Genomic DNA, 18,371 nt, shown 5'->3' with positions numbered 1-18,371 from the left:
GGTTTAAACGCAATTGGGGTTTCCTCATGCTGAATGCATCTTAGCAGTAGATGCTTCAGAAGATCTACTGCCCCCTCTGAAACACACCTTGGCTTTTGCCTGCAGCGTCAGCAGAGACTCGCTGTACCCCAACAGATTATTTACACACAGAAAAGCCCAAACTCAGACTTCTCTACTGCAAAGCTGTAGTAGGGAATGAAAAGAAAACAACCTACAGCTGAGGTCAGTTGTTATAACAAGGTCCCCAGCTGGGAAGGAGCCAACAGCTGATGGTGGATACCCATCTCCTCAAGTACGCTTCTAAGTATTGCATCCCACTCTTTCCCACCTGCAGGCAGCTTCTGCCTTGATGTCTCCCACCATTTCTAAATTCTTTCATAAATTCTGGCTCAGCACAAAGAGAATCCTCCCCAAAAATAGCCCTGATGGTGCAAGGAAAGTGGGCCACCCCTGACTGAACTCCTCCTGTTCATTCTGGCCTCAGCCCTCCTCACCCAGGTTATGGGGTCTGTAAACAGGTTTTGTTCTGTTTGTACATTCCTGTCTGGCCAACAAATCCAGCTTTTCTAGTATTTTTTTTAAATAGATCAGGAACAGGCAATCTCAGCTTTTGTACATTACTCTAAAATATAAATGGCCGACTATGATCTAGAGAACTGGGTTTAAAACAGATCTCTTCCTACAGAAACTGTAAACAAGTAGAAAATTTAAATAGTCTTTTGTAAAAAAGCAAGGACAATCCAAGTCATACAAAAATCACCCTTCCCTGCCTCACTATTCCCACCCTCCCCACCCCATCCCAACAACCGAGCCTGAACCGCTCTGGTACGATCCTCAGCCAAGATTCCATTCCTTTCCTTCTCCAAAATGCTCATCCCCGTGTTGCATTTCCAGTGTGACCATTAGAAACACCTTCTGGTCCACACAGATATCCTTTACAGGGCATTTAGCATGCACCCCCTCCCCCTCGATGAAGACAAGGACGGGTGTTATCTAATCCAGGAGGTGCAGGAGGAATGCCTTCCATATTCAAGAGTTCCCTTACACCTGGGAAGGAAAAATCTCAGCGTGACCCTGCCAGTTTTCAAAGGAACACCTACCGACAGGCAGAGCCATCGGAAGCAGGGGGAGGCTTTTTCCAACAGACTAAGAAATTCAGCAACGGTGTCTGATGAGTAACAGTTATTGAATAAATAATTACAGGTAGGTTCAAAGGAGGCAACCGGCTTTTTACTCAATAATTCAAGATTGCTGAACACTAGCTCTGACTCAAGTACAAGAATGCTGGCTTCTACATGAAGAAGCTTCAGCTTCCTGGTGGACAAAATCAGCACCCAATGAGAGGCATGATAATACTGAGTGCCATGACACCGCTGAGTAGGGGACCACAACCCCAGCAGCTCTGTTCCTATCCAGCGGCTCAAGCGCTGGTGCCATCCTCCTCAATAACGCGGTTCATGCTGGTCCCGTGTGTGATGTGTGTCATTGGGTTGCCGCTGAGATCCCTGATGCTGCTGTGACGTGACTGTTCGTTAAGCCGATGCGAACTGCTGTGCCTGGAATGATCAGTCAGTCGTGACATGCTGCCGTGAGGTAGTCTTTCTTCTACGCCTCTGTAGCTGCAGGGAGTGTACCTGATTTAGAACAAGAGAGGACAATTATTACTATTGTTACTGCCATAGTCATGAAAGAATGTACATAAATCTTGGTGCCTGTGCACGCACACGCACACGCACACAAATCCTCTGCTTTAGTGAAGAAAGTCGTGCCCCGAGTAGCTCAGCCATTTCACCAGTACAGCCCTGAGGCAAATTATTTCAACTCCTCATGCAGCTTGGATCTTACTACAGCACTATGTATAGTACTGATAATCAGGTGAGTAAAACACATGATGATAAAGTATGTTCTAAGCCTTAACTACACCTCAAGTTACAGTGGGTAACTTTTGTTACTGTTTTCTTCAGCAGGGCTAGGTCTATTTACAGAAACAAAATCTATTTACCCACACAGAAAAGCTGTCACAAGAATACCAAGCTGACTTGATCATAGAATCATAGAATGGTCTGTGTTGGACGGGACCTTAAAGCTCATCCAGTTGTAGCCCTTCCTGCCACGGGCAGGGACACTTCCACTAGACCAGGTTGCTCCAAGCCCCGTCCAACCTGGCCTTGAACACTGCCAGGGATGGAGCAGCCACAGCTTCTCTGGGCAACCTGTGCCAGGGCCTCAGCACCCTCACAGGGAAGAACTTCTGCCTAAGATCTCATCTCAATCTCCCCTCTGTCAGGTTAAAGCCATTCCCCCTCGTCCTATTCCTACAGGCCCTTGTCAAAAGCCCCTCTCCAGCTTTCTTGTTGGCCCCTTTAGGCACTGGAAGCTGCTCTAAGGTCTCCCTGGGGCCTTTCCTTCTCCAGGCTGAACAAGCCCAGCTCTCTCAGCCTGTCCCCATGGCAGAGGTGCTCCAGCCCTTGCATCATCATCCCTTTAGGACAGATCTGTTTTCCCACACACTCTAATGATGTACCACAGATCACTGCCTGTGCAGGAAAGCCAGCATTGAACACATTCCCACCATGTAATTCATCAAGATTAGGGTTGCCTCTGAAAATATCAAGATGTTTTTTCTCTTTCCAACCCAGACATAGCAGGGAGAGGAAATGCAATCAGATAAAGTAAAGAGTAGCAGAACTTCCAGTTCTAGCAACGTGATGGCCAAACATCCAGCTGCAGAGGCTTGTCCAATTCTCTACATGATCTGAAAGGGAAGAAACGTACCTGCCATCGCGTGAGCGGTGCAGGCTGCCGTGGTAGCTGCTGACTTTGCTGTGGACGCTGCCTGCCTTGCTCCTCTGGTCGTCCATCATGGCCAGCTGGGTTGAGGAGGCGTGAGTTGAGGTGCCCTGGGTAGAAGTGCCTCTGGATTTCCGGATGATGGGGGTGTTGGGGTCTCTCAGAAGAGACTGAGCAAAGTCTGGCTCCTGCAGCACTTGACGACTCTCATTTACAACCCTGAACAAGACACACCATTTGAGCAGTTACCATTAATGACTGCAATAGAAAAGTGATTGCAGTAATGGCACTGTAACTATTTTATATTCCAGCTTGTCAAATAAGACCATTATTTACATTATAATGTCCCTATCTGCCTAATTCTGAAGCACGTCAACGTTTGGATATTTAAGTAAAGTTCATATTGAATCCTCCCCACTCCTGCATCTGATCCTCTAGCCTAGACATGTGGAGCAATTGTGGTGTATTTGCTTATGGCCTTAGCTTGTGAATATTGTTGCAAGAGAAATCCTTGGGCTAGTGCTGTGGCTCAGCTTGCTTGGATTACCCAGGAACTGCCTCTCAGGGAACATGGAAAGAAGCCACTTCCTCACTCAAATAAGCATTTAAAATCTGAATTAAAACTAGCAGCAGGAGGAGAACACCAAGTGACATTCAACATATATAATCACACATAACCAGCTGGCTGTAGCCCTTAGATCAGTGGTTACAGTCTCTGTTAGCCAAATCCCCATGCTGGGAAGGGCTGGCGGTGGGGCACACACTTGGCCGCTCCACCATGGCATGATGAAAGGAGGTGTTATCACATCCTCGACATTCCTTTACTTTTTTTTATCTCTTTTCATGGGGAGGCCTTTTCCTCCCCTCTCATTCTCTACATTATTCTTTCATGTTCCATTTCCTCCACCTGGCAACCTCCTCCTCTTAATTTTCTTGCTCTCAGAGGATCACAGGCTACCTAAGGAGGGAGGTTTGTACCGGCTCTGCCTTTTACTATTCAAAGGGAAAAAAAAGGGGGATGTGGCTCCAGCCACACACTGCTGTGTATGGGAGCTCCTGGGCTGCCTAGGAGTATCAGTAGAGAGGATGGCATGCTAGGAGTCACCATGATAGCCAGGCCTGTAAAACAGCTTCCTCTGCCTTCACTGACTCCACTCCTGTCCTCTAACCACCAAGCAAGTATGTCACCGCTCTGTAAATCCTATCTAAACATATGCACATGCATTAAAACATATTAAGTTGTTGTTAATCCCCTGCATATCTTAGAAGGTGATCTTTGAATAAAAAATTTACTTCAATTTTGCATAAGGTAATTTCACTTTAATTTAACCTCAGCAGAGAGCCAGTCCTGCTAAAGATGGATGTGTCAAAGTCATGGAGTAGTCACTTAAAGGCTCATTGTATTTGTGGATCTATTTTGAAACATCTAGCTTTTAGATGTCAGTATTTAGAATTATGAAAACAGCTATTCAGAGCTATTACAATATCATAGAGATGATAGTCTCTAAATTTATGATTTATTTTTAGATAGTCTCTAAATTTATTTTAGACTTTAATCTAAATTCATTTCAACCTCAGAGAAGCTGTAAGATATTTTTATTATGATTTTTATCCAGCTGTGCTTTGGCACTAATGCATAAGGGAAGATTAAAAGCAGAGACAATTGCTTTTAACTGTGCTCATAGTGAAAAGAACCTAGGTTGAATTTAAATTTAAAGGTCTGATTCAGTTGACTACATTAGATAAGCATGCTTACAAATAAAACCTTTCAATTCCATCTCTCAGTACATGGCAAAGAAGTTCTACTATTCAACTGAAACCTCATTCTTATTAAAAAATAGTTTGAAACCAGATGGAGCAATGCAGACTTGGTTCTGGAAACAAACAGTAATTATGGAAAAATAAGGGACAATTCTTCAGGGTGTTTTCTTGAGCTGTTGCTTGTCTTGTTCTTCCTTCCTCCATTTTGGATAGTGAGAGAATGCTAAGAAAGCTGCCCCCATCTATTCCTGTCTTCATCTTTGTGAAGAACTAACCAAAATGCTCTTCCAGGACTACAAGGGAAGAGATTATTTGCCAGTACTCACCCAGCTCTGTACCAATACTCACTCTTTTTTCCTGCGTCCATGGAAGAAACTAGCCCACTCAAAACAGGTCTTTTTGCTTCCAACCCAGAAGACAGAGGGTATCCCAACGACCAAAGCCATGAGATACTTCATGAGAAAGAGAATTAAATCTGGACGACTCATCTGAGTGACCTAGAGAATAAAAAAAAGGGAAAAGATTATACAAGCCATCGCAGTTCCCTACTCTATCTATTAACTCATTTAAAACAACTGTTTCTGCCTTGAGCCAAAGTAAACATCAACAGGGTTCCTTTGTTCTGTGGTTCTTGGGAGCACGACCAAGTGTGTTGTACAGCCCACTGTTGAGTAAAACAAAAGGTTCGACTGCTGTGAGGTCTTGGCCTTTATTTGTATTTCTGGCCTTTTGTCTGTGCCCCTAACAATTGTGAAATATTTTCTAGTCTATACATTATAAAGACTTGTTTCTTTGATGGAATTAACCCATATAAAAACAGGTGCCACATGTGCTGTTTTGAAACATCCCAATGAAATGCTTCATGGGATGTTCAACACTGATCCTTTATTCCTTAGCGGAATTTCTTCAGTGGAGGGTTATACCTGTAGCTTCCCTCCCTCAGGAATTTGAGGCATCAACAAGGTATGACTGCCTGATTCTGAATGAGCCAGCAGAGCCCTTACATCTCTCCGTTTCTTCAGAGAGAGCAACCGAATTTGAAAACACTCATGAGATTATTTTCACAACCAGTTTGATATAGAAAGGGTTTGCGTGAAAAAGATGCACGGATGATACAAGGAAGGTCTGTAAGGTAGTTTTCAAGCAAACAGGCATCCAGACACTTCCTTGAATTGATAACCCAGCTCAAAAAGTGAACTTCAAGGACAGAGAACTTCAAGCACAAGCTGAAAGAAACCACTAACTTTTTATAAGGGAGCTGTAGAGGACCTAACTTACTCTGGAGGCATTAACTCCTCTGTAAGCATTTTTGTGACACAGTCACACTGTGACTGTGGAGGACAATCTAGAGCTCTAGACTTGGGGTATAAGAAGAAGTTCTCTGCTTTTGATCACAGCTGAGGGAGAGCTGGTCAGAAAACCTAAATGAAGGATCAGTCAAAAGACTCAACACATTCAGCGACTGGAGAAGGCAATAAAACTGAGCACAGGAAGGCCGAGTCTGAAGGAATGGGTCTGCAAAGCACCTTGAAGAATTCTGTTATAACAGGGGGTGAGGGCTGAAAGGGATGGCACAAGAAAGGAGACAAGCAGGTAGTCTTGTAAGCAGAGAAAGAAAACAGAGAATGTGAATGATAAGCAGATGACATGAAAGGACAGAAGGCATGATGGCACAAGCAGAAGGCAGACCAGAAGGGAGGGAAGGAGATCCTGGAGCTGGGGACTCCTTGGTAAGGACTGACAGGCCTTTAACCAGAGTGGATCCAGAGCAGATGGGTCTTCTGCCCGAAAGGAGCATGGCTGAGAGCAGCAGATGTGAGGCAGAAAAGGAACCCGTCAGGCAAGGGGAAGACATCAGTGATTGTCTCATATCGTGACATGTTGACAGTATAGGGTTATCACTAGAATGGCATGAGGATGTGTAAAGCTAAGGCTGGAAAAAATGTTTAAACAAATGGAAGTTTGATTGATCTTCTGTTAAATTCTCCTGATCCCAACAGAAATAAAGTAATAGGATAACAAAAGATCCACAGATGGCTCAAGGATTACTACGGCAGGAGGTTTTGGGGCTGTTTAATCATGGGGAAATGCTCATGAAATGAAGACTCTTTCCAACAAGGACTAACTGCAGCAACAGCTCTGAGGCTACTGGTGAGGCAGCTGATAAAACCCATTATACTTAAGAAAGTGATCTGAACATCCACCGGCCTGTTTGAAACAGAATATCAAACAAGCTGTTTCAAGCCAGGGAAACATTGCTCTGTAAGTTACGAGTGAGACTGAAATACTTTGTACAGTTCTGTGAATTCAGTTTAAATTCATCTTCCTGGAAAGCAGAGGGATATAGAGAAGGGCTGAGAGGATGACAGGGATTGCCTGTCTTGCAAGAAGCTTGTCTGGCTGACAAAGACTCAAAGGTGTGAAAAAAATAATTGCTATATAACAAGAAATATCTAAGCACTGAAATGTGGCAAAAAAAAACAACACCCAAACCCTCTTAGGAGTATTTAAGCTAAGCAACAGGAAAGAAATACGACTGTATAAGCTGTGAAAAATGCTATCCTTACAGACGGATTTTCAGACAAGAGTTGTGGGGGTGGGCACCTTTTAAGGCTGAGTGTTAACAGCTTATGAAAGATGCTGGCAGTGACAGACAGAGCTTCCCTCTGATCCTATGAGCTTATATTAATGTAGAAACATACATATAATCTCCTACATCAACATCAAGAGCCATTTTTTTTCCTCCAAACTGAAAATCTGAATTCAATAATTCCCCCTTACTCTGCTCTGGTGAGACCCTCCCTGTAGTCCTGCGTTCACTTCTTGGCCCCAACACAACAGGGATGTGGAGCTGTTGGAATGATTCCAGAGGGCATGAAGATGCTCTGAGGGCTGGAGCACCTCTGCTACAGAGACTGGCTGAGAGAGCTGGGCTTGTTCAGCCTGGAGAAGAGAAGGCTTTGGGGAGACCTTACAGCAGCTCCCAGCGCCTAAAGGGGCTGATAAGAAAGCTGGAGAGGGGCTTTTGACAAAGGCCTGTAGGGACAGGACAAGGGGGAATGGCTTTAACCTGACAGAGGGGAGATTGAAATGAGATCTTAGGCAGAAGTTCTTCCCTGTGAGGGTGCTGAGGCCCTGGCACAGGTTGCCCAGAGAAGCTGTGGCTGCCCCATCCCTGGCAGTGTTCAAGGCCAGGTTGGACAGGGCTTGGAGCAACCTGGTCTAGTGGAAGGTGTCCCTGCCTTAAAGATGAGCTTTAAGATCCCTTCCGACATAAGCCATTCCATGATTCTATGAACTACATGTCCATCTTTCAATCAAATGTAGAAACATAATAAGCATTATTATGTGTCTTACAGCTCAGTTTTATATGGGGTGGGATCAAGGCTCTCCCCATGATGATGAGGCAATTCTTTCCTCAGCACTTGTTTAATGTGCTGTCCATCAACATTTGTCCCAGGAAAACTACTGATGTTGAAGGGTCTTTGACAACAGTCCACACTGTCCTATGCTTGCAACCATTTAATCATGCACAACGAGTCTGAAGGCTTTCTGGGCGGTTTTGTAGTCAACCAGTGAGATTTCACTCAAGAGAAGAAAAATTATTAACCATTATCCAATAAAAAATTACCCAGTGAAATTAAGCTCTCAAAAATTAACCTTATTATCTCATTTCATAATGTGCAAATGTGGCATTACGTGGAATAAATGGTGAAATTTATTGTTTCTTAATGAAGGTAATATTCAGGTAAAGTTTTATATTTACATACAGTGCTTGTCTGCTGGGCCAAGTCTCCCCTGGCATAACTACCAGCCTGAAGGTACTGATTCTTGCATGAAGACTCAAACAACAGTGCTAGCAGTAAAGCTCTCATTTGCTCACTGTACTATAGGCCACCATTATTTTATTGACTCAGGCATATTGCTCTATGTTAGAGCCAACAGAAATCAGGTGCTGTGATGTGTATTATTGCCCATCATGAATATATTACAAATCCCTATTGCTCTGAGTAAATTATATTATTTCCATAAAGATATTATAGTAAATCACTTGATATTGAAACTTCTGGCTCAACATATTCATGCTGGGTGCTATAAATAATTCCAAGCAGAAATTAAAACAAATTCCAAGCAAAAATTAAAATAAATATACACAGCAAATACTTTCATGTGAAAGGAAGAACATCCTACCTTTGGCAAAGCAAGTTATTAAAGATCATTACATACATTTCTTGAAAATAAGCCTCTTTGCACAAAGCAATTCCAGTAGGAACACACATTAGACTCTGATCATTAACACTGAAGTGACTGCACCTGTTTTAAACAACATACATCCACGGATTATGAGACTTCTATAATAATTAACACAGCAAAATGAAAAGATGAAATGACTATTCCAGGCTTATAGAACTGCAGATACCAGGTGTTTAAAGCCCCCAAGCCCATTTCAAAGCAGCATAGCTCTCACAAAACTCCAGCCCCTAAACGATGCTATTTTCTGTCATTAGGACAGAGAACAGGTTGCATGGTTTTTAAAAGCAGTAAAACAACACAAATGCTCACTCAAAACTTAAATCCAGGGGATTTTCACTTTTGATATACTGCCCAGCTATTGTTCTTGAGTGAACCTAAGAAGGATGTGGAGCTGTTGGAATGAGTCCAGAGGAGGCCACAAAGATGTTCCGAGGGCTGGAGCACCTCTGCTATGGAGACAGGCTGGGAGAGCTGGGCTTGTTCAGCCTGGAGAAGAGAGGGTTCCGTAGAGACCATAGAGCAGCTTCCAGTGCCTAAAGAGGTTGACAAGGAGGCTGGAGAGAGGTTTCTGACAAGGGCCTGTAGGGACAGGACAAGGGGGAATGGCTTTAACCTGACAGAGAGGAGATTGAGATGAGATTTTAGGAAGAAGTTCTTCTCTGTGAGGGTGGTGAGGCCCTGGCACAGGGTGCCCAGAGAAGCTTTGGCGGCCCCATCCCTGGCAGTGTTCAAGCCAGGCTGGACAGGGCTTGGAGCAACCGGGTCTGGTGGAAGCTGTTGCTCCTCATGGGGACTTTAGATGAGCTTTAAGGTCCCTTCCAACCCAAACCAGTCTATGATTCCATGACTAAAATAGGAGACACAACTCTTGGGTAAACTTACACCATTGATACAGTTTGCTACAAATATCAAAGTTTCTTAAACAAACATCCCCAAATCTGAATTACTGACATAACCGAAAGCAGGAAAAGAAAGTGAAGCACAGTTACTAAGAATTCAAAATATATTTTAATCTCTTATTTTTCTACAAGACCCTTGAGAGCTGCTGACTTATGCTGAGCTCCCCGGAACTACACACAACATACACTGTAATAACAAGGGCTGACAATCACTAGCATGAACTCTCTGTGCAGAATTCCCTCTTCTTTTACAGAGCTACAAAGATAGCAAAGCACTGCTAATAGTTATTATGTTGTAGTTTACTCAGGAGATAGATTTCATACTCTTAGTTGCACAAGAAAAAAGGTTGTTAAGAAACACAGTCCCTTACTGTTTGTGCTTTGGTAAGTGCATGGAATGTAGCTTCTGAAGCTACAGTTAAAGATTTAAGAGGTGAGTTTTTTTTCACATAGTAACTCACTACATCCCCATACACTGCCTGTAGAGGTGCAGGACATCCTCATGCCCTCTCCCAGTGGTTTAAACACTGAAGGAGTTTTAGATACTCAACTTTCAAAGCAGGGATCTAAAGGGATATTTGATCACAAAATACCTGTTGCAACTGCAGCACCATCCAGCTTACCCTAGTTGTGTGTTCTTGGACATCAGTGTTAACTGCAGGTTATGCATTTCAGTGATTTCCCTTGAAATTAGTTCTGCATGAGCATTAACTTCAACTTTCAGCTTTGTCCTGCAAGTAATCCAAGTTGTGAAATGCTAATAAAAAGTCCCAATGTGCGCCTGAAAATAGAGCGTGAACTCTGTTTCAGCTATAAAATAGCAGCTCTAAAAGACTATTACTTCTTTGGCACACAGAGAGAAACAGGAATTCCATTAGAAGAGTGATTCCTTCAATATTACAGATTGAGTTCCAGTGCAGATGCAGCCAATGAGGAAGAAAACCTCTTAAAACTAATACTACCATTTAGGCCTCAACGGTCACATTATCAGCTGAAACCATAAATATGAACATCTACTAAGTTATTTAATGCAGTCGTTTCATCTGTTTCACACTTGGCACCGTTGCCAGACTCTTCTTCACATCTGTTAACGTCAGTGTTCCCTTCCTTATCAGGTATCAAAGCCTTTCAAAGCATCTCTTCCATTGGCAAGCCACTGACTCAAATCTAAAGACATGGCAGATCTCCCCTGGGCCTTAAAAAACTTGGATAATACCTTTCTCTCTAGATAAAAGCCTGTCTTGCAAGCACACCGGTCTGCTCTGGACATCAAGTGCTGCCTTTCCATGAGGACAGTGTCAAAGAAACCCAGACCAGACAGCAGCCAGTGGCAATGTTCTTCAAGATGAGAACCTCTATTAGAGGAAAGATAATACTGGTGGTGATTCTTCATTTTCCTCCGTACCCGATCACTTTCCCAGAGATGCAAGACAGGCTCGTGCACTCCAGCAACATGAGAACTTGGCAATTTAGTGAAGCCGGCACGAAGCAGCATTGTTCTTGAGCTAGTTCATTGCACATTTGGCTGGACCTGCTGCAAAGGCAGCTCAGCACGAAGATGTGATTGGAAAGACTTGACAGGCTCCATGCAGACAACCGTGTGAACACTAGAGTGCATGGATCTGAGTCCCTGAACTGAATTTGTCTTGCTATGCAGCTCCAGGGCTTCAGGGGCATTCAGTTAACAAGAAAAAGTAGGCTACGAGATGTAGATGCAGGGGTTTCAGTTGTGTGCTCTACACTCTATTCTGTTCAGACACGTCTCACGAGCAGCACGGGTACTTACGTTTCACCTAGTGAAGACCAACAAACAAGTTCTGTCAGACACAAAGATTGCATATGTGATAGCGAGATTTCTGTAACCCGTTTTTTCCCATCTCCCATCTGCTGGGTGGTGTGGCAGCTGGGTTGGTACAGATTGTCAGACAGAAATGTACTTTCCTTTGTGAATACAAAAAGACATCAGTTTGAATGCATTGTTTCCCCACTAAAACAGTGGCAGGTGTTCAGAAGGGAGGTTAAAAACATCAATTTCAGCATTCCTCCAGGGAAAAAATAATGCTTCTTTGTAGGCACACTGTTAATTTAAGATGCTCATATAACTAATTTCTGAATATTTTCCCCTTCTGCCCCCAAACGATCAATCACGGCTGCTTTTTAGTGATGGAGACCAGTGGCCTCTTCCCCCTAAAATGAATGAAATCACAAATTAATGAGCTTGCTGCGTATGTGAAGTGAAAGCGCAAACACAACACCTGTCCCCCTCCTTTGGGGCACAGTTCCACAATAACACTGATCATTTGATATTTCCCTAAGGATAAAAAGCAATGAAATTCAAATTAACCCATCCTTTTGTGGAAAATGGGAGTAAGACCAAAGGGGTTGAAAGACCAAAGGGAATCTGATCTAACAATCTCATAACCATTTCCATCACTGTCATTGCTTTGAGACTTAGAATATTATACTGACACTGCTTGTTTCCCAGCAAAATGTAGTAGCATTTGTCACTAAATAATACAATTATTTTCCCAGGTTATTAAAACCTTGCAAGTTGCCTGTTTTACTCTTATTCAACAAGCAAACTCATGTCACCATTCTGGCTACTAGGCTGCACAAGCTGAAGAATTGAGAAACTAAAAGCAGCTGAAAATAAGGTAGTGGCTCACCTGATTTAGCCTTCATTTAAGAGCTAATGATAAAGCCAATATACACTTCAGGAGCCTCAGAATAGCTTAAATCTGTATGAAACAGTCTCAACAGGATCAGGAGACTTCCCTGCATCCAAAAGAAACAAAAGGAAACTTTTCTGGCTCTAACTACCAAAGCCACATGGCTCATGAGATATTCAGACTATTCCAAGCAGAATAAATACAATAATTCAGACTGGGGGACTTCTGAAAGCGTGGCTCTGTGCTGCCATGAGAGAACATGGATGCTCTGTGCTTCTTGCTCTTAGCACTGTGCATTAACTTTGCCTACTGGCTCTCATTAAAACAATTAAATTGTTAGAACAATTATGAAAAAGCATTGCTAACTATTCTCCAGACTTACTTAATAACTACTGAGTTGCTATAAACCCGGAGTGGAAATTAAAGCAAAGAGATCAGCTTGTACAAGACTCGGGCCAGTAACAGATAGCTTGGAAACCTAACCCAAGCTGAAAATAAATAAATAAGACACTGTAATAAAAGCTTATAAAATTACCATCTTAATGGCACGCAGGCTATTCTCGAGGAAAATTAGTCACCACAGAAGTTTATTTAGTGCCAGGCACTACAGATCCATTTCACCATGCTGAACTCACCTGCAACACATTTTTTTCTCAAGATTACATCTATGTAAGTGCCAAAAAAATATATCCTTACAAAAACTGCCCCTACAGAACATTTAAACTGCCATGAATTATATTTTAGAAGAATTTCTCTTGAGTTTCTCTGGCATGTTATGGGATAGAAATCACTCAGTTCATGGAAGAAGTGCCCCGGTTTGCATCAGAAGTCACCCCCTGTCTGTATTGGGCCAGGAGAACACACTGGAGTCTATCATCTCCTGGAAAAACATCTTGAATAAAGAACAGCACAGCAGAGAGTGGCCTCTACAAGGTAATGCTGTAGGGTTTTCCTCATCTATCTCCTTCTTGAAAAGGGATCCCAAAGGACATCTAAAAAGGTCTTGACTCATGACTAGATTCTAATAATGTGCCTCCAACGCTCTTGCCCTTCAGGCCCTGCAGTTAGTCACTGTGTCAGGAAACAGCAATCCCCAAGAAGTTTGATGCTAACTGCTCTTGCACTCATGCAATGGGAATGCAAAAATGCAGCAGACTACAGCTTCAGCCATCGCCTCGCAGGTATCTTGCAGCAATCTTGGGACAGGGAGATTCCGCAGCTTCAGGAGACTAGTTCTGGGAGAACGCCCTGCTTATCAACAGAAAGCTGAATCTCAATGAAGCTATAGGGATGTCTGGTAATTTGTGGCTTTATCTTGAAACAGAATACAGCATTCAATCACTGCAACTAATTTTTTAAGTGCTAGCTGTGATTTGTCATTATAGAGATTGCCCAAGCACCTGCCTTCTGTTTTACTATTATGAGGAACTTGTACCATGAGTCTCTCAGCACTAATGCCAGGCACAAACCATGCGAAAAGCAACCCTACTTGAGTGTACTACCCATGAGAGACTTGTTCCTCTCTTTCCTTTTCCTGTGGACATGTACAAGCTGAAGGCAGGTGTCCTCTGTAGAGACAAAAAAAGCAAACAAGTCCCCACCCACCACACAGCTGTTTTCCCCAGCACACCTTATCTTTCCTCTTGTCACTGGAATAGAAGAATCACATCACAGTTCTTGACAATATTCCTCATTTTGGACCATTTCAGCTCCTCTCACACTTTGGTATGAGCTGTAGCTGTCTGAGGTAACAGGTCCAAGGACCCATAAACTCTTTTTTCTGTTACAGACCTGTGGCTAATGCCTGTGATTAAAATGACAAAGTATCACTTGAAGTCAAGGCATGACTCACCCAAAGGCGTCTAACACAAAGGATGAAACAGATCCAATCTACTACAACTTCTCTTACTTAAATCCCAATGCGCACCAAAAAAAACAAACCAAAACCAAAACTCATGCAGCTCTGTGGAAAGGGACCTGCAGGTCCTGGGGAACACAGTGTGAGTGAACAGTGTGCAGCTGTGGCAAAGAAAGCCAACAGGATGCTGGGGAACATCAACAAGGGCATCACCAGCAGAGATAAAGATGTCACTGTCCTGCTCTACTCAGTTTCAGTTCCCACAGTACAAGAAAGATGTGGATGGGCTGGAGATGTCCCAGAAAGGGCCACAAAGACGATCCAAGGGCTGGGCAGCCATATGAGAATAGGCTGAGAGCTGGGCTTGTTCAGCCTGGAGAAAAGAAGGTTCAGGGTTTATGAGTGCCCTTAAGATAAGAAACCTTATCACCATATTTCCAGTATTTAAGGGGTACCTACACAGAAGATGGAGACTCCCTTTTTAAAAGGAGTCACAATGAATGGAGGAGGAGTAATGGGCACAAGTTACACCTGAGGAGATTCTGGTTGAACACAAGAGGAAAATTTTTCATCATGAGAACAACCATCTACTGGAATAATCTCCTCAGGGACGTGTTGGACTCCCCAGCATTGGACACCATTAAGATTCGGCTGGACAGGGAGCTGGGCATTCTAGTCTAGGTCATGCTTTGCCAGGAGAGGTTGGACCAGATGATCCTTGAGGTCCCCTCCAGCCTGAGATTCTAAGATTCTGATTCTATAATTCATGCAGTTGTCCCTACCCCTACTGTGGAACCAGATGGCATTACTGTAGTATTCTGTCTGTGCAAAAAGGGATTGTGATTGGAATGGGCTAAAATAGGTCAAGAAACTTAAGAGCTGCAAAAATGTTTTATCAGCAAATGCTTCTTTACTGGCACCCACGACATATTGCTTGATATATTACCTATCTTCCACAGAGAGTAAGACAAGATTAAAGAGATGCCTACCTGAATTACTGGCAAATCTGTCAAATCAGGGATACTGAGGGGTGGCTGCAGTAGGATGAATTTGGCAGATCTGTCCCATGGCCAGAGAGCCCGAAAGCTCCGCATTGCCATTCAGAAAAAACAGCATTTTTGTCTTCTTCAGATATTAGCACTTCATTGTGAATCAAACAAGTCAGGAAAAAAACCTTAATGAATCAGAAAATCTGATTTCTGTCAATGCTGCTGATAAAAACATCCCTGGACTAAAACCTCTACAGCTTTAATATCTATTTTGGCAGTAGATATTCTTCCTTGAATTCATTAAATTCTTACAAGACAGAATTTAGCAAGCTGATATGACTCAGGCTTGGAACATATTCCCATTTTCCCATAAATAAACTCCCACTGCTTGAATGAAGACACTTGGCATTAAGAACACAGAACAGAAGAAGCATCTTTGTTTCCAATGTCTTTCATTGCTACAGCCAGCCATAGCACACAAGCCCATTCAGTAGCCAGCCTCATCCTGAAATCATGAGCTCCTCCCTCAATTCCTCACAGAATTCTCTAATTCCAATTAAGTTTATTCATGACCATGTGATCATTCTGCCAGTACTGCCACTTGACTTTAACAACTCTTTTAACTGTCCTTGATGGATCATAGGATCACAGAACAGTTTGGGTTGGAAGAAGGGATCTTAAAGCTCATCCAGATCCAACCCCCTGCCACAGAGGCAGGGACACCTTCCACTAAACCAGGCTGTTCAAAAACTGGCCTTGAACACTGCCAGGGATGGGGCAGCCACAGCTTCTTAGGGCAACCTGTGCCAGGGCCTCACTACCCTCACAGGGAAGAATTTTTCCCTAATATCTAATCTAAATGTCTAAAACTGCAACTGCATCCCTTATTACTCTTTCTTTGCTGGGCTACATACACTTATACACTCTCCTTCTCCAAAGACAAGTTCCAACAGAACCTTAATCCTGGCACCGTTTCACTACTTTTCATCTATTTTTGTTTTCTTCTTACAGTCTTGTTTGATCCAGCACAATGCAGTCAGCCACATAATGCCATACAGTAAAAAAACTAGTTGCACCTTAGTTTATATTTGCTCCTAAACGGTTGTGAATGAGTAATTACTATGCCATGAAATTGCTGGAGATGAATTTGTAAGAAACAGATTAGTGTAATTTTGTGAAGATGCAAATAATAGCCAAAAGCAAAAGTACAGAACTTAGGAGAGAAGAAACAAAAAGCTGTTTTAGCAGACATGGGATATATAAAACATTTCTTACTCTCCTCAGACTCCTCAGAAATACCATGTTCATTAGTCTTAAGGCTGCCTTCTTCAAATTAGAGTGTGAATGGAATAAGATCAATCATCATTTACATGACTTGCTTTTACAAAATCAGTTCAACTGAGTCTTTGAAAAGTAATTTGGTGTCAGGGTTACTACATCAATTGAGAAAATCCTGTACTGCTGTAAGGGTGGCTGGAACGGGTTGCCAAAAGAGCTTGTGGAGTCTCTGTCCACAGGGATATTCAAAATTCGGCAGGACATGGCTATGAGCCCCCTGCTCTACTTGACCCCACTTTGAGCGAGGGCTTGACTAATAATCTCCAAATGCCCTTTCTGCCCTCAGCTACTCTCAAAACAATAAAAGAGTATAATATACTCAAATATAACAACAAGAGTTATTAATGCCCAATTTCTACTTAAAATTCCTCTGTGTTCTCTCTGAAAGAACTGTCTCAGACTACAGACAAAAGTATTTTCATATATTAAAGCTGAGTTGTTAAAACTACACAATAATGCGTTTCTTGAAAGATGAGTCCCAAACATCAAACACAAGGAGTAACGTAGCCTGGTCAAATGTGCTACATCCTGGAAGACAACACAGCTCAACAGTTTTGATGCTGCTTATCAGTTTTGATGTTAATCAGTTTATGATACCAATTATCAGTTTTGTGTTCATATTTTGACTCTTTCATGCTAATAATGAGAAATAGCACTGGGTTTTAGGGTTTTTGAGCATAACGGATATTTTAACATAAATCGGTCATAAACATTATATGTAATGACTTCAGAAACTCTATTAGAAAGAAAAAATACATAAACAAAACACAAGTAAAAATCTATCTGTATTGCTAAGAACATAAACTGTTAATGGAAAATGTGAATAACCCAACTTTAACATATACTTAAAGATAGTATTTTTTTTTGTATTAAAAGAGTCTTATTTATTTTCATATTAATATTTAAAAAGTATTCTTAAGTTCCTCATTTGAATTTTGAAGCTGCACCTGATTCTCGGGTGGGCTCAGCTCATGTGCAAAGCAAACCTTCATACATGTTGGGAAGAGACACTGTACTCTTCACTTGCCTTTACTTTTCTAGCAAATGGTATAATTCTCTGTTAAAAAGAAGAACTAACAGAAGGATGATGCATGGGAGCATTGTTTGTTCATACCAGTAAAGTAAAAGAATAACCCAACTTGAAATATGCAAGAATGTTACATTTTCATGCTATATAGCCCAGCCATGCCTAAGCTCAATGGATGTTTACCAAGACCAAGGAACACAAAGAGCATGTCTGAGAGATCTTGACCAGTCTTACAGGTGAACTTGGTTCATTTATCTCATTATGTTCCATCACTAGGATAGATCTATTATGTCGTGGTTTAAACTCAGCCAGCCACGCAGCCGCTCTCTCACTCCCCGCCCCTTCCTCGCCTCTGCTCCCGGAGGGATGGGGAGGAGAATCGAAAGAATGTAAATCCCACAGGTTGAGATAAGAGCAGTCCAGTAACTAAGGTATAACACAAACCACTGCTGCTACCACCAATAATAATAATGATAAGGGAAATAACAAGGGAAGAGAATACAACTGCTCACCACCCACTGACCGATACCCAGCCTGACTGAGCAGTGATCTAATCGCTTCCGGGTAACTGCCCCCAGTTTATACAGTGGGCATGACGTGCTGTGGTATGGAATACCTCTTTGGTTAGTTTGGGTCAGGTGTCATGTCTCTGCTTCCTCCCGGCTTCCCCTCCTCCCTGGCAGAGCATGAGACTCAGAAAGTCTTTGGTCAGAGTAAACATTACTTAGCAACAACTAAAAACATCAGTGTTATCAGTGCTGTTCCCAGGCTGAAAGTCACAAACAC

At 42.6% G+C, this 18,371-nt stretch overlaps 1 protein-coding gene across 3 annotated transcripts in view; it reads right to left on the bottom strand.

Annotated features, from left to right (window-relative positions):
* Window positions 1-1,208: 1,208 nt before the first annotated feature.
* FZD3 (frizzled class receptor 3) overlaps window positions 1,209-18,371 on the bottom strand; it is a 63,124-nt gene continuing 45,961 nt past the window's right edge. For all 3 annotated transcript variants that reach the window (XM_057427561.1, XM_057427564.1, XM_057427563.1), the window contains 3 exons: window positions 4,900-5,048; window positions 2,776-3,009; window positions 1,209-1,634 (listed from right to left, as the gene is read on the bottom strand). In XM_057427561.1, the coding sequence (XP_057283544.1) occupies window positions 1,421-1,634; window positions 2,776-3,009; window positions 4,900-5,048 (597 nt within the window). In that variant the 3' untranslated portion in view covers window positions 1,209-1,420. The remainder of the gene's footprint in view (window positions 1,635-2,775; window positions 3,010-4,899; window positions 5,049-18,371) is intronic.

This window comes from Pezoporus wallicus, unplaced genomic scaffold (assembly GCF_028554395.1).
Source record: "Pezoporus wallicus isolate ANWC-B61680 ecotype Strahan unplaced genomic scaffold, APGP_CSIRO_Pwel_v1 contig_6464, whole genome shotgun sequence".
Classification (NCBI taxonomy): Eukaryota; Metazoa; Chordata; class Aves; order Psittaciformes; family Psittacidae; genus Pezoporus; species Pezoporus wallicus.
Note: the sequence above shows the minus strand (reverse complement) of the source record. Positions and strands in the feature narration are given on the sequence as shown.